Source organism: Halyomorpha halys, unplaced genomic scaffold (genome assembly GCF_000696795.3).
Source record: "Halyomorpha halys isolate HHAL.00 unplaced genomic scaffold, Hhal_1.1 Scaffold215.1, whole genome shotgun sequence".
NCBI classification, from domain to species: domain Eukaryota; kingdom Metazoa; phylum Arthropoda; class Insecta; order Hemiptera; family Pentatomidae; genus Halyomorpha; species Halyomorpha halys.
The window spans coordinates 923,608-941,335 of NW_027107820.1; the positions used below are offsets into that span (position 1 = coordinate 923,608).

Sequence of the window (17,728 nt, forward strand, 5' to 3'; positions counted from 1 at the left end):
TATATAAGATTAGATTATACTCAGATCAAACCCGTCACAACCCGCCCAGTCACGTCTAATCGTGATTAAGTTACGTTGACGGTGATTAAGTTACACGTGGAGGATTAAGTTACATTTTCCGTCACGACACAACTCGTGTCAGAAAACGACAATCCTATATTATGGAAAAATAATATGTGTAATACCTCGGAACTTTCTGACACGGACCTGTCACATAATGCGGATTAGTTTCGAATTCTGTCAGTTTAACGTTACTTTTAAAATACATAATATTTATAAATATTATGTATTATTGATATTTTTATAATAAAAAGACTATAATAATATATTATTAATAAAGTTTGTGCTGCTATTTTAAAACTTCTTTTTTTTATGCTAAGAATTAAAATAGTTTATTTTACTTTGCCTTAGTAGTAAAACTAAACACGAAAATCATTAAAATATCTATAAATACCGATAAAAAAAACGTTTTTTTTTTTCCTATTTTTGCATTTAGTAATTACCATTCCCATTGTATCAAATGCACTTACTTTTATCCACGAAATTCTAATAAACGAGGTGTTTCGAAAAATCCGGAAAAAATATTCTGAACTTAAGTATAGCGATTTGTTTTGCTATTGGTCCCTATATCTCCTGTAAACATGGTATTGTTTTCTTATTGAGTTTTCCCTAACACTCAAAACGACCTTTTCCTTTTGATTCTAAGAAAAAATATAAAAATTGTCTTCTCTTTATCAGTTTACTTTGTTAAAAATTAGCTTTTTCTATTTACTCTATTTATCAAAAGATGAACTACGAAAAGAAGACAACTTATAAACTCCAGTGAATAAAATGATGATCGCACACAATTCAGTTGTGGAGATGTTGATGTCCGTTTTGTTTTTAAACGTACGCGTCTGTATTTCCTGACACGCGCCATGCCAAATAATGTACGCAGTTGCAGTTTCGTCGGACATGCGCCATGTAAAATAACTGTTTTGTTAAACAGGGGCCGTGTTGTGTCAGTGAACGTGAAATCATCCTAAGACGAGTTGGATTTGATCTGATTGTACCCAACTAGAATTATAAATATAAAAAACTAGGGACAATTACAATATCCTTACAAGTATATTTAGTTTTTAGTATAGTTTGAGGAAAATCCAAACGATCACAAAAAAAAAAAAAAAGAAATTAAATAAACTATATAAAGAAAAAATAGTCAAATAAATTATGATTATGTTTTTAAATGTGAGTTCACATATAAATATCTATAAAATATTTCATTAATTATAAAATAAAGTAAATATAAGAGAAGTCCTCGTAAAGAATGATATTTGGTCACTTTTTGTACCAATTTAAATTCCAATGGCATCTTGGGGGGAATAAGAATTACTATCGAATGGTTTATTTTATTACGTAATGTTTTAGATAATATTTTTTTCACCTTTTGACTAAAAAGAATTCCTTTCACTATGCGAATTGTTCAGCTAATTTTTGTGAGGGAGGAAGGAAAATGTTCATTAATTTTGAAAGGTTAGAAAGATAATTTTCATATGCATCAAATTATGAAATTTTATCGTATAAATACAACTGAAACATTGAACTTCAGTTTTCTCCGTATGAATTTGTAATGAATAAAATTATTGTTCTCGTGGATTTTAAAATTATTGTTTCCGAAAATACTTGAAACATGAGTCACCAACCTAAATGTGAGGACTAGCTGAGCTAAACCAAAAAACCATGATGAAATTAAGTATCAATCGTAAAAGATAGACAAACAGTTTGATAAATATTAGATAATACAAAAAAGTTTTTTTTTCAAACTATTTGTTTAAACAATAGGTTTCTTTATAACTATTTTTGATTTTAAAAAAGACTACAAATTTATATAATTTTATATGATTCATAACATCTAGTCAAATTTACGATAACTAAATAATGATTTTAAAATAACAGAAGTTTTTAGTACTTTTTAATTAATTTCTCGTATTTATCTCAAAGTTCACTTATGCCTAGTTATAATTGAACTAAGAACTAACATTTTTTTGTCTTAATTTCTAAGCTATATTGATATTTCTTTTAATTTCGCAATAAAATTCCAAAGCTCTATCTATGTCTAAGAGCAACATAGAGGAATGCTAAACCAAAGAGGTTTATGTTTTTGAAATGAAAATTCTTCCAAACATCAATGATAGGGCTTGTAAATCAAAATTTCATAATGTTGGTTGGTCCCTTATGGAACATGTGGTTTCAATTTAGACCCTGTAATAATAGACTAAACTCTTGAGAATTTGACTAATGCGGAAACTTGCCTTTCATTATCTGCCTGTATTGCTTTAACAGTTTTAGTGGCTCTATTTTCATTTTTGTGGGCATTCATGGAGCAATTATTTTATAAATTAGAGTATATTGTCATACTTTTCGATTGTGATCTGTTGAAGACTTCTCAGAAGTTAGCATGTATTAACTGACAGTGACTAATCCTAAGTTGGCACAGTATAACTTTTTCCTTTCTCAATATTCTGGTGATTATTTGCTACAATCAGGTCTTCTGTTACCAGAGTTGAAAGAGATCGAGGCCTCTTTTCTTATCAAACGTGCTTCATGGTCAGCTTTTTCATTGTCGAAGATTCCACTACCGTAACAGAATATTAACCGTCAAAATGAAAAGATTATCCAAAAGAACCAATAAAAGTTGCGAAAATTAGACAATACCACATATGTAAAGATCCGAGACACAACTTACACTGAACAAATTATAGAATGAAATAGATATCCCAGTTGGAATACAGAATGAGTTAAACAGAAGAAAAAACACCTGACTGAAAGATGTTTTATTTTTTTAATTGTTTGATATGAAAATAATTGAAACATTTATGGTTAGTAAAACAATAAGCAAAACCAAAAATAATTAGGAAAAATTAAACGATTATTAAATCACACTATTAGGTATTGTATAGGTTCAATCAGGCTACGGTACGAACGGCCAGTTTTGAAACTCGATCGAGATTCTAACTTTGATAGGATGTGTTATCCTTTGGGAGTTTGGCCGATTCTCCTGTGATACCATCTCTCTATTTTCGAATCGATAAACCGTCTTAGAAGCAAGATTGAACTGAAGCAGCTTGTCTTTGGATATCAGTCTGTTCTTGCATTTATTTTGTGTAATTATGAACAATTTTTTTGAAAAATTAAATATTAAAATAACTTAAATACTCTTCTAGGAGACAAAATTAAGAATCCACATCTTGTGTTCAAAGCGATTTTTGGTCATCGTATAGGAAAAATAACTGTTATGGTAAACATTAACATGTAAATACTAGTTAATAACTGGAAGCTACATTCCATTAATTTAAACATCATCATAAGAGAAAAGCAAGAGCACATTTAGATAGACCGAAGAAAGCACGTCTCAAATATACTGTCCAATAAAGACATGTCAACTAGATACAATGCGTTACGCCAAGACATCTCATCAAATACTTTTGTTGTTCTGGGCACTGTTTCATAATGAATAGTATTAGCTAATATACAAGCTACTAGTATTAGTTCAAAATACAAGTTTAGAAACAGCATGGTAATTACACTAATACTTATATTTTTTCATAATAGGGAGGACTATTAGTGATATCACAGGAGTTAAAAAGTTCTGAAGTACAAGTTACTATTGTATAAGTCAGTATAATTGTACTAAGTTAAATCGACAAGACTAATAGTATTAGTTTGTGCTTTATTATGAAACAGGCCCCTGGTGGTACCCGATTTTGTTAAACGTTGAATAGTTCGCTATGCACTAGTATTTGTGAAGCTTAATTTGCAATGTTATTTCATAAAAAGAATTTGTATATATGTTTTCCATATGTTTAGCTAATTAAACATTAATATACAATTAGAATTTCTCCTTTAGTTGACCTAATTTTTTTTTTTTTAAATCGATATCTTGAACTTAATAATAATTTAGGAATTTATTAAATCATGGAACATTTTCTGTTTAATTAAGATTAAAGCTATAAACATGATATTATAGAACTTATTAACTATGAATGTCTTAATTTATTTTTTAAGATGAATAAAAAAAAAATTAAAATAACTTTTTATACAAATTACATACATTAAATCCTTGGAGATAATTTGTTAATCTAATAATATGTTGTACTAATAGCTTATTATGGTCGATTAATTTGCGATACATTTATACTGATGGCGATAAAAATTAAAAATAAATTACAATTAATTATATATTAGCAACCTTATCCATATTTTTTCAAAAAAAATTATAAAGTATAATCTCACTAACCGGAAAACGTTCTCATTATGTGCTACCTAACAATCATTCTAGAGGTGAATATTAATTAGAAAGGGTGGAACAAAGCTGGACCTACAAATAATCCCAAACGAATGGTTTATATTTATATTTTTTGGCTGATTTTTATATCTCTTGGACACAGATTTAAATTTTTTGTATGATAGCCTTTACGGATATTTATACCTATACATTTACTATTTTTTGGGATAAAGACTTGGCATTTATAATATGCAGTACAATCATAATGAAATAAGACACTCATGTATGTGACAATTACAAAAAATGGTTGAGAAAAATACTATAATTTAATTTGGAAATCGAAGATAGTGTCAATTGTCACTAAGTTTGATTTAAGGAGGTCCTTGTAATCCTTGAAAAAGAATTTATTTTGCAAATTCTAAACAGCTGATCAATATTTACTTATTATATCTCTTTCCATGTTTTTATTTCATTAAAACATAATATAAATATATATATATAAAAAGTTCTGTGACTTTATTTCAGAAAATTATTTCGAATAAATTATAAAAAAAGTGAATTAAATTCAGAAAAAAATTCAGGTCAATATCTGAACATTTCAGCGGCCACAGATAAACCTGCGCAGTTCTTTCCAAGAGTGTTTTTTTAAAACTAGAATTGAAGAAAAGTAACATATTTTTAGCTAGAATTCCGACAAGAATTTATCAGATGAACTATGTATAATTATATTAATATGTATAAATCTTTTATGATCTATATTTTATGCATCCCAACTAAAATGGGATGCATACAATATAAAATAAGGTAAACTTTGTTTAATAACAAGGTTAGAACTTCTTTTCAGCCATTCTTCTGGGATGTAAACGTAGTAAGAGAAGAAGACAATTAAAGATAAATATATAGCGAATAAATGTATATAAAACATAGATGGTAAGTTTATTAATATATAAGTGAAAGGAATGTAATTGAATAAGACAAAAACAAACAACGAACACAAGTTATATTAAATTAGATAAATTACTGATTTAATATATTGATTATTTGAGAGTGGTTTATTTTGTTATTAATATAAATTTCAATGATCTATTTTTTCTCTCAAATTTTTATTTTTAAAAATCTCCAACATTCCGACCCTTAGGTCATTTTCAAGGAGACAGCCCTGATCATTAATATCATAATTCGTTAATTTGTCTTTTTGGCAGGCTAATTGCCATGTCTTATGTAAGCTATAGGTTAAGTTTGTATTAATAACTAATATAAAAGTTAATATTGTTAATAAGGTTAAGTTTGTATTAATAATAAGATTAAATAGTTCAGGGAGAAAATAAGTATTAAATTATTACATAAAGACTTTATTCATCTGAAGTGTGAAGAAGGTTTCTGGGTGACAGTTGTATATTAAAAAAAATATTCTAAACTATTTTAAGTAATTTAACAAACAAACACGATGCTATATTTAAATATGAACTCACGTCAGTTTTTTAATAAAAGGTTAAAAGACAAGTCAACATTAAAATTCATTTCACAAGCTTCATCATATTACGATTTAGTTATCTATATTAATAATAAAAAAAAAAATGTTTTCAAGTATTAAAAGTGGTAATTATTTGAAATAACGATTCTGTCCCGTCTTAAAAAAAGTTTTGTTTTTTTTCACTAAAATAAATTTTAAATTAATTTCCTATTTTAGAAATAAAGTTATGATTTAAATTATACCTGAACATGCTGAATCTAGTTCTGTCCTAGTGAATGTTAACGTGTGATAGGTAACTGCGCATGTGTGGAACTGGCATGCGAAGACTAGTTCTCTTTGTGAAGTCGCTGTGCTGCTACTTCCTATACTGCTTCCGGGTGACAGCTCTTCATCCACTGTGTAGTTCCTAAGACAATACATCAGTTAGATACATTTGCAGACAAAAATGCATGACCATTAATTATAGATACTATAATTACCTATGGTAGCACTTCAGTAGAATGTCCCCTCTCAGCTGAAGCCCGGGCCTTCCGAGGTTGACTGTGAACTCACGAGTGTCCGGACCGACTGAGTGTACACCCGAAGTATACACTGGTACCAGTCCTTCGTACACTTTTATGAAGGCACGGCAACCTCCGCTGGAGATGAAGTTAGGAGCTCCCAGTACGGTCACGTGACTTAGGTACAGCGGCGAGGAGTTGATACGGATTGAACCAGACAGCAGCCCTGAGAAGTACTCCACGTACCTGAGAAAAACATTAATGATTGAAAACGTTTTATATATTTAAAATATTTACTTATACAAATTATTTAAGGGAAGTAGTTTAAGAACAAACGAATAAAAAATAATCTATAAAAAAGGAAATGAAAGAAAAAATAATCCTTCTAATGAAACAAAATACCCTAAGAACAAAAGCAGTAAACATAACTGATTAGGGTCTCGTTCCGTAGATATTTTATTTCAAATAGTCATTATGTATAAATTTTATATTTGATCGGAAGATTAAGATTTAACGAGGAATTACGGATGGAAATAGTCAAAGAATTCCTAAAGTAAGGAATGGAAAAAAAGGATTTTCAAAGGAAGCTCTCTATGATGGAGTATAAAATAGATTGGTTGGGATCTAGTTTTGAAAGAGTGGATAGAGGAATGCAAGGTAAGGAGTTCATAAGGAAGGTTATATAAGTAGGTTTATTATTTCTTAAGGACTGGAATCGGATGAAACTATGCAAATATTCCCGTTAGAAAGAGGAAAAAAACCAATTTAATTCGGAAAAATAATGACAGCCAGAGAGTTCTTTCGTACATCTGGGGATGCTAAAAATAAATCTTATGAGACTCATAAGACGGTTTAATTATCCTTCAAGTTCATCAGTGAGTTCTCCACCAACTAGGCGACCGTAATCAAAATGGAGAAAAATAAGAGAGGAAACGACTAACTGGCGGATTTTTAAAAGCAAGGATTACTTCTACTTGGTGAACTAAAACCATGTATATATATTTAATATTAATCTGAACACATCTTTATTAATATTAATATATAAATAAAGCACTCTAAAAAATAGTTGACTAAAGTAAATTCTTTGAGCTTTATTTAATTTATCCACAGGAACTCGCATGTTTCACTTGGACTACCGGAAAAAACAGCAATAGAAATTTACTTTGACAATGTTTTCAATGGAATCCTGGCACTCTGCCCCTACGAACATTAAAATGAAATACTTTGTTACTGGAATAGAAATGAAGTCGAATGTATAACGGCATTATATATTTATAGAGATTACGCAGCTTTACATTTATGCTATGTTGTAAATTTATTTTGAAGCTTAATGATGTAACAAAATATAACTCTATGTATTGTCTAAGACTGAATTTTATTTCATTGTATTATCAGTAAATAGTTTTAAGTCCTAATTCTCCACCTTTAAAATAGCATCACATTAATTCTTTGTTATAAATCCGAATAGTAATAGAACTGGAAACACGTTGGAGGATTAACTGACTACCGTAATCAAGACACGTGACCTCATTAACTCCTATTGTACTTCTACCTTCATTTTATCTTATTTGCCTCCCCAGCAGCTTACTATTTGCAGAAGGAATATGGATAACGTGTATGGCCGACAACATTTGTAAGCTAACTATCTTCAACATAATAAAAGAAAAAAAGAAGAAGAATTTATGCTATAAAAGATCAGAAAATGTAGCCAAAAATAAATAGAAGCTTTACAATAAACTAATGATAATTAGAATTTGAAACAGAAAAAAATTCAAAATGAGACACGACTTGACTGCATTCAATAATATTGATAGGTCATTGATTAATGATATAGATTTTTAATATATTTTTTTTAGGTATGTAGCAAAAGTTAAACTGTTCATGACATTTGTCTAAAAGTCAATGAAGAAATTTGTACAGATTAACACAAATATAGTAAGAACATGGTCCTGGTGTAAGTCAAAAAAGGCACTAAATAATAGAGACAATATTTATATAAACTCTAATAAAGCCCTGAATAATGTAGCAAAACGTCGGTTAACGATAGTTTTTTTCCAATTCTTTTGTACGTTTCTTATCCGCCACTCGGAACATTTTCCAACATAAATCCACTATTAGCCCAGGTGCAACAGTGAAAAAATATTAATTTTTTTGCAATAAATAAACATTCTCCAGTTACTAAGAAATATATAGAAGAAACCGAGTGTTTATGGTTTACAGAATGTAGGAACTTGATAAAAATATTCATTGTTTAACGTGAGAAAAAAATATTTTTCTTAGTTTTTTTAACAAAAAGTAAAAATGAAATTTTCAAAGCCAATACAAATACGACTCAAAAGCGCTATAAAGGTAAATATGAGCTTTAGACCATGGATTAACCACTTTGAAAAAAAAGTAAATAAATACATTTGCAAAATATAACCTATAATATATGGTATAATGTATGGTATGGTTCCTGGATTTAAACAGTAAGTTTTATTAGTGGATTTCTACCATCAACCGTTCATGCAAACATAAATAATTAATAACTTTTAGCAGAAATAAAGAATATTTAAAAACAGTTGTTCCCGAAAAACGTCTTGGAAAGGACCCATGACGGTCCTGAATCGATTTCCAAAGCACATTTTCTTCGAGAGGTGTTGCTATCCAACCCTACTACCATGATATGTATGTGAAATTCGATTTAATAGCTCAACGAACAACAGAACGTTTGAAAACCGGGCTCGTTCTTGCTTTGATTGCGAGGGGAGGGGGGTTGTAATAGATAATGTATAATGTTAACTTTAACCTCAATCAATTATTGAAAGCAATGTATTTTAGTTGAAGTTTATAATTTGTTTCGACCATCATTCTCCTATTTGTACAATTTTTTTTATTCAAAAAGGAATTATCTTTCCTAGTCTATAAGATATACAGAATAAATGAAGTTATCAAAGAGATACATGCAAAAAATTCTAAAACATTAGATAAATACTATATGCGGTACTCGACCCAAAACAATATTACTCTTGTCGAGTAATATAACCAAAACATTAAAAAATTTTAATTGTTTTAAACCAAAATTATATCTAAACCATAAAATAAAAAAAAAAAGTAATAATATAACTTATTACTTTAATTAAATCGTAGTTAATGATGATTGTGTCAAATAAATCAAGTTAGAAAGGACATAAGACGGTTTTATTTAACAAACTTAGTAAAAATATTTAAGTGTTTATTTATCAGTGAACAGTAGTTAATTTTAGGTAGTAATGTGCATAATTTATATTTTTTTAAATTATTACTATTTATTTAACATTTTTTAGACTTATTAGGGGGAAAAATAAACATATAAAAATGTTATAACTTATAAAACCCGCATGATGAAAACAATAAAACAACTCCTACACTGGCCTACTAAGATAGAACCAATGCGTGTCAAGTATCACTAAGCTGACAAATAATTTTTTAATTAAATAATTAAAAATAAAAGATTATTTTTAGAAAAGTACAATTTAATCTATTCTAGAAATTCAAATAAGATTTTCTCTATATGATATGTGTATAATGTAATATGGACCGCATTTTAAATCATCAATTGTATATTATATATTAATAAAGTTATGAGTTACGTTTAGTTTTATTTTAGCAATTGAGTGTTAGGAAAGTTAATAAACAATAAATTTTACTTTAGTTCAAGTATTCTATGATCGGTTCAAGTGGCATTATAAAATGAAATACGAAGAGACAAAAATTATATCGTTGACAGTAATCGTTGCAATCTAAGTAAATTATATAGCATAAAACTCCTTAAATAGCTCAAATTGTATCCTGACGGACTTTTGTAGTTATGTTTCTTAAAGTGGAATAATGATTTCAAAATGCTTGATATGAATTTGATAATTCTTTGACGAAATACTTTATTTTTTTAAAAAATAAGTCATTGACATTTTTCTTTTCTTTTTTGATTTTTCGTTGTTACATAAGTTATTTGAAATTTATAAAACTATCCATTCAAATATTCACTAAATGTGACACTATCGAATCATCTAAATTTAAGTAAATTTATTATGTAGTATAGTAAATTATTAAATAAAATAAATTTAAATGATTTGATAGCGGCACCAAATCTTAGAATACGTTTAAAATAAAATATAATACAGGCGTACCATCATTGAGATTTTAAAAATTAGAAAAAACATTTCAAATCAACTTATATTTTTTTCAACAATAGTTTTTTTTTTTTATTTATTTAGGCTCCAGCTACATAAAACTAAATTCAATTAACATTTATAAGGTAATATAAGAATCATAAAACGGGCTGCATAGGGCTCTAGTAAAAGTCTTGGAAAAAAAAAATAAATTAAAATTAAGTCATAAAAAGTGTGCAGAAATAATAATACCGAATATCTGAAATTTATTTTTAAAAACTTGAATATTTACGTTTGATATAAAATATAACGTAGTACCATAGTTGAGTATTTAATAATTAAAGAAAACGCTGTTAATCAACTAGTATAGTATTCCATATTTTTCAACAAGAGGTTTTTGTCAGTTTTCTTAAAATGCAGAACTAAAATCAATAAAAATGTATGAGATTATTTGATTAATATAAGAACTATAAAATTTTTTTGTAGAAATAATAATACCCAATGTATAAAATTTGGTTAAAACATTTGAATATTTATTATGTTAATAAATAAGGGAAAATTGAGTCATATATATGAAAATGTGAATATACTTGCAAAAAAATAAAATCGATTACAAAATGATTTATAGAGTTATCACATTAAGCAAACATAACAGGGATTGACGTTTTTACATATAACATTGTGTTATTTTTTTTTATCCAATTGTTGGATTTTTTTTTTAGAACAATTCATCAGATAGTTATAAAATACACACTTTACTAAAACCGACGTTCTAAATACATGAAGTTTGTGTAAGAAAAAATCAATCTAATAACAATAAGATCAATTTTAACGACAAAAAGTGGGCGTGGTGTGTCGTGCTGAGAGTCAGTTTGTTAGAAGTGACAACCCTAGAATCACATAATGCTCTCCTTAGCTTCTTGTAAAACGTTAAAAAAAAAAGAAAAGTTGCCAGGTTTCACCGCGGAAAACTTTAACAGCAAGAGATTTCTTTAGCTCATCCGTTATATATGCACTTTTATTACCGCCAGAGCTCTTGTTTTATTTGCGCGCACGGGTGGTCTCGGAAACCAAAGAAGTATTCACAACGTTCAGAAAAATGAGCAATAAAATAAAAATATCCGTGTATTACATTAATATAAATGCTGAAGTGTAGGCAGCTATGGCATTTACAATCGCGATATTTTTTTTCCTGAACTATAAATTTATCCTTGTATTTTTTTAAAATAATAAATAAAAAAAAAGTTATGAAAAGAATTTTCACCACTAACAATAATTAACCATATTCTAGCCACCAGAGCGTGAGAGGAACTCAAACTTTTTTAAATGTTCAAATCACCTTAATACCTTATGAATCTCTATAATGACCAATGGTTGGTAGTTGGAATCCTTATCCAATAGTATTGGCGAAATGTAATTACAATTACTAATTACAGTAAAATTTAAAAGCGATTACATTGGTTCAATTAGCAATTGTAATTTCGGGTCGTTATTACAATAACAGTGGTTCATCAAGTGGTTGAAATTACTAATCAAAACTGTAATTTCATGTCTTGGTTTGGAAGTACAGGAATTGTAATTACAATCAGCTTTTGCCCAATTCTGCTATCCAGCATGAGGTATTAGTATTTTGACAAGAATATTTGGTTTGGAGGTGAAAAATAAAAATTAAGTTTATGTTAAAATAGATCTAAGACTACACGAAAAGATTGAAACAAGGCCAGATTCAAAGCTTTGTTTTAATAATTTTCCATTTTATTTAATAAAATATCGCTATTGTTTGAATCCCTTGAACAAATCTATTTATGCTGAATTTAATTCGGAACAACAATAAATAGGGATATGAATTATTATAAAATTTATAGAAACGAAGCTGAACCAAATTTAATAAAAATGTCATATTACAACATAACGGACCTATTTATGTTATGTTTATTTCTCTTTCGGAATAACATAGTTATCTGATTTTTTTTATGTTTAAGATTATATAAAATTGTTCCGTATCCACTGATTCACATATTGAAAAATAATTAGCATTGTATTTTTATGGATACACAGCAAATAATGTGATTGCATACCTGGGTTTCACATTAGTGATAAGATGATATAGTGTAATCCCTTTAGGTTTTTAAATAATAAACTAATAAGCACTGCTTAAACATATAAATGGTATTTCCCAACCCCAACTACATTATCAAATATAGGGACATAAGACGTGTCTAAATATTTTTAATTTGAAGCTGCTCGGTTAGTTGATCGTTACAGATTTTAGGTTAAAATCTTATCACGAGGAAAACTAAAGTGAATAATAGCAATAAACAATTTTAGAGACCATATTTTCATCGATGAAAGATTAGATATTTTGGGGAAAAGAGTATTTTCTTTCATATCACTTTTTCGGACGTTTTCGTTGATACACATAAAAAAAGTACAAGAGATTGCCCTTCAAGTGTCATTTAGGGGTTAGTTCCTTGCTTGCCCTTCAACTCCCTAGCATGATGACAAAGAACTAAATTTAAGGGTAAATCTTCATTAGCATTGGCAAGATACAATTTTTTTTTAGGCCAATTGTGCGCAACTGGTAAGGTACAGTTTAAAGTTATGTTATGGGTGCAGATCTCCTATCCAGATTCTATCAACATCTTTTTTGTATTCCGAAATAAACGAGTTGTGCCATAGATTTTATTATAAGTTATTTGTTGCGATTTATCATTTAAAATTGTGTGCCAATTTATTAGCTAGTTGGCAGTCGTTGTTACCAAGCGTCTCTGTTGAATCTGTTTTGAAACTAGCTAAAGTACCAATTACGTTATTACTATAATACATACAATTTTGTTTTATATAAACAATACATACATTATTATTATTATGTACGACATATGTTAACGAAGTAAATGATGCTAACTTTTTCTGTTATATTTATTTTAACATGACAATCAAGATGTACGTTACCCAATGAGTGCTAACCCAACTGTTAGTCAATAATGATTTCGCTATCGAAGTTATGTCCTAGACCTGCTTCTTCTTCTCTATACTAAGAAAGCTATCAGATTCCTTCTCGAGAATTCTTCTGAAATTTCTGTCTCCGGAAATGAATGACGAATAGAAAGCACGTTCTACTATGCTCCGGTGCCAAGGCCTCGACGCAACCTTGGGGGAGGAGCTGCCTAGGGTCATAAAATAATCGGAGCATGCCCAAGGTCAGGGGCCTATAGCCATAAAACGTCGATTTTTTTTCCCAGGACGCTTTACCACCGGGAGGAAGAAAAAAATAGAAATAAAAATATCCTCAAGGATTCAAGGCGTTTCCTCAGAAATAATCAGTATAAAATAAAAGCAGGGTTTCGGACCACATAGACACGGAAAAGAAAGCTATTTATCAAGTGAAAAGGTGGGGACATTATTAAGAGATATCACTATAACAATGGGATAAGACAGAAAACACCTGGAAAGAACCATCGCAGCACAGGCCAAACTTTAGAAGTTATAAAAAAAGAAGATTGATGTGAAGCTTCTTGTCTTGAGGATTGATGGTTCTGTCAGCAGCATGGAGGAGATAGACCACCGTGTATCTGATGGACCATTGGAGGTAATATATAGTTCTCTGGACAATAGCAGGATTACGAGTGAGTTCAGAGGATATAGTAAAACTATATAAATAATAATAATAAGGAATAGTTGAAGACACTTAAGCTGTGATAAAATAAAAAAAATCAGCAAAACGAATTTATTGTTAAAAAAAAAAAAATACGCATTATTTTAGAGACATCAATTCGCAGCCATCATTCAGTAGGCAGGATCCTTAAATATTTTATCGTTTTACTTGATATCTACAGCATAAATTTTTTTTTAAAATGGTATAAAGATTTTTTCGCTATATCACATCTTAGGGGACGACATACTATTATTATATTACAGAGTACTAATACATGGTAATTAGAATAGAATTATTTCACTATTTAAATAATGAAGTGTGTTATACGTTATTTTTTAATAGTCTATAAGTAATAGTAGTATATTTCTTAGTTTAAAAAAAAATTGACTTTTATGCATATAATTTCCGATTTGCCAATAAATGATTAAATAAAGGAATGGAGAGGAATTTTCATCATCATATATTTAAGTTAAAATTTATGGAATAAAAGAAATTCATTAGATTTTCTACTCATTTCAATAATTATAAATGAAAAAAATTTTTTTTTTGTAAATTGCATGTGATTTTTCATATATAGTTGTAATTTTCTTTTCACACCATTATAATGAATCGTAAATATTTTTTGTTCAAAAGTATATTTAGTAATTTTATGGCACATGAAAAGTCTGAAACTTCCAAGAGTCACTTTATAAAACCAAATCATTTGAATTTTTTCGTTCATTTAATGAACAGTTTTGATACTATATTATTAACTATATAGTGTTTAAAGGATTTTTCTAAAACCAATTAAATCACCTCTTTAACTCTATAGTTTTCAGCCCTCAAGACACTACTAGAAGACTCTAGATTATGCAATTTTTTTCTTATCAAAATGACATTATATTTTACTATCATACCTTAATTGTTATAACTTTAATTGTTAAATATTAATTTTGTTTCCATTGCAGGCTATTAAGCCAAAGCCTATTCATAAACATTTGTATTCTTAATTCATTCACTTTAACTATTCTCCTATCAGCTTACTTATAATCAAACTTTTAAGTACAAGGTTGGGACTCCCTATTACTCTGCAATAGCTAAAAATTTAAGACTTGGATACAGCAACTTTAAGGTAGCGTTGCAGAATTCTTCTTTTTTAAACTTTTATTGTGCAATAATACTTTGTGCCTCACTCAAGGGCAATAAGTATTAGGGATACAAATACACAAATGTACCATATATACATGAATAAAAGCGAATGAAAGAAATTTGTGTTTTAAAAATAAATTGTTATTTTTTTAATATATATAACACCGTATTTGTCAATTTCAGCCACTTTTAAAATATTGCTAGATTAACCTAACTTAAATCTCCTGTTCTCGTTTAAAGTTAATGTTTCAAAAGTGAAATAGGAGCACCACAAAATCGGGGTTTTTGTGAGGCGGGTCGGCCTGGAAGTATTGCATCGACTAACATACTCGCTATAATTGTTTGTTTCGAAAGTAAGATAAGTAAGGCTAGGATGGAGGACGGAAGATTATCTCACTACGATTATAAATAAAAATATATAAAAGCATCCTAAGACCCAGCCCTTTTATACGGAGCTCCACTCTTCAATCGTCTTTCGGACGCAACGTCAACTTTAACAGTTTGAGGACACAGTGCTGCGGAAGGTGGTGAGGTCTAAATCACTGAAGAAGATGAAACCTGAACAACTTCACGAGTTCTTTGAACTGCCGACAGTACCCGAGTTTATAAAACGGAGGCACATCAAGTTCTTCTACTGAATAGTAACATCGACCCGCTGTTCAGGACACTCATACCATCTTCAGCTTCAATAAGGTAGCAAAAATGCATGTTGCAGGACCAAACATAATACGTATGCAACAGAGCCACACCATATTTAGGTTAATTTAGAGTTAATTTTTAGTTATAAGTCAATACTCAAGTGTGCCCCAACACTTTAGATCTAACCCATGAAAAATCAGTGCAGCCCATCATACTACTATATAAACTGCTTAAAATGTATCTCTTGCTACAGTACGAGGAGCTATATCGGAAGATTGTCCATTTATTTATATGTAAATGTTCTTATTTCTTTGAATTATTTCAGATTAAGGGGTTCTGAAATAAAAAAAAAGGACAGGAGTAAATGGTATTTTCAAATTAGCATTTTCAAATTAATATTCTGGTGGGATTTTCATTCCACTGATACACAGTCTTTTGAAAATATTTGTTTTCACAAGGCCTGGGGACTGTTATGGGGGGAATATCAGTGTACTAAAACTTGTATTAGGTATATATTAAATTAAATAATATTTAGATATAAAGCAATTTACTACAGATTTATTTTTTTTGGAAAGAGGACCATCTCTTATGGTATAATTCTTCGTGAGCCCCAAATGTTCTAGGTCGGTGTTTTAGTTTGTTAACCATCAACAATTTTTACGATTTTTTTAAATAATTTATTCCAAGCATAACGAGCTATTTCTTAAAATATTTTAGTTAAAATATAATAGTTAAAGTATATTGCTTATGAATCAAATACGCTGATAGAATTTCTTGAGAATTTTTACTACATATTAAATCTCAACTTTCAATCTTCCTGTAGAGGCAGAAAGAGAGAGAGAGAGACCACGGCATTAAGTATCCCATTACAGCTAATGGAGACTATCCATGGCGTGAATCTGAAGGACAGGGTGCTTAGAGAAAAATCCTCCAGTTGGAATAAAACCATCCCAATAAAATGCAAATAAGGGCACAAAGAGTGGATAAAAACATAAAGGGTTCCGATTGCGGTAGCAATAAAATACGAAACGTCACACCCTGCGATAGATGTTTTTTTTTTGTTTTCCTTAGCTCACTGAAATTGGAGAGGAGCTTGGGTTTAGTGGCAGCAATAAAGCGGCATATCCTTGAAATGATAAGTAGCGCTAATCAAATAAACTACCGACACTCCACTCGGCGAATTACCATACGTTCCTTCCTCCACAGTCGCTTCAAAGCAGGAACTTAAGATTACGATCAAAGATGATTATTAAAATTAACAGAATCACTAACATATTTAAGAGCTTTTACGACGTTTTAGCGACTGATAATGACCATACTAAAAAGGAAAACATGATACCTCATTCAAAAATGTTTTATTTCGTTCAGGACGATATGAATTATCTACCCCTCCGTTACAAACACGACTTCTACATTATGAATTATCAGAAGCTATGCTTACATAAATATTTATTAATTTAATTTATTTATTAAGTATTAATAAATACGCCGAGGTTACAGGGATACGTATCGCAACCGGCGCTTTTCGAACTAGCCCCATTCTTAGTCTGTTCTGAGGCTGTACTACCTCCTCTTTTATTCAGAAGGAAAAAACTGGCGATAAACTATATTTCGAAATTATACCCTCAAAACGATCACCCTACGCATAAATATCTTCAAACCTAAATATTCAAATTTTTTTAGAAATAAAATAAATTCAACACTCCCGTTGGCAGAAAGAACACATACTGCTATTGAGTTCTTTAAAGAAATACCTCTGTAGATCCCGGAAGTCATCAATCTTCCATGGATACACAGGCTACCAAATACAATGCTTCAATTATCCCGATTTCCCAAAGGTAGTACGTCACCTACTGAATATAGAACTAGGTTATCACGTCTTTGTCAAAATATTCCTGATCCTTTTTTTATATATACTGATGGATCAAAATCTGACGA

At 29.4% G+C, this 17,728-nt stretch overlaps 1 protein-coding gene across 5 annotated transcripts in view; it reads right to left on the bottom strand.

The window, feature by feature from the left end:
* by (blistery) overlaps positions 1-17,728 on the bottom strand; it is a 759,376-nt gene that overhangs the window by 150,134 nt on the left and 591,514 nt on the right. For all 5 annotated transcript variants that reach the window (XM_067046158.1, XM_067046159.1, XM_067046157.1 and 2 more), the window contains 2 exons: positions 6,218-6,484; positions 5,981-6,144 (listed from right to left, as the gene is read on the bottom strand). In XM_067046158.1, coding sequence (XP_066902259.1) covers positions 5,981-6,144; positions 6,218-6,484 — 431 coding nt within the window. The remainder of the gene's footprint in view (positions 1-5,980; positions 6,145-6,217; positions 6,485-17,728) is intronic.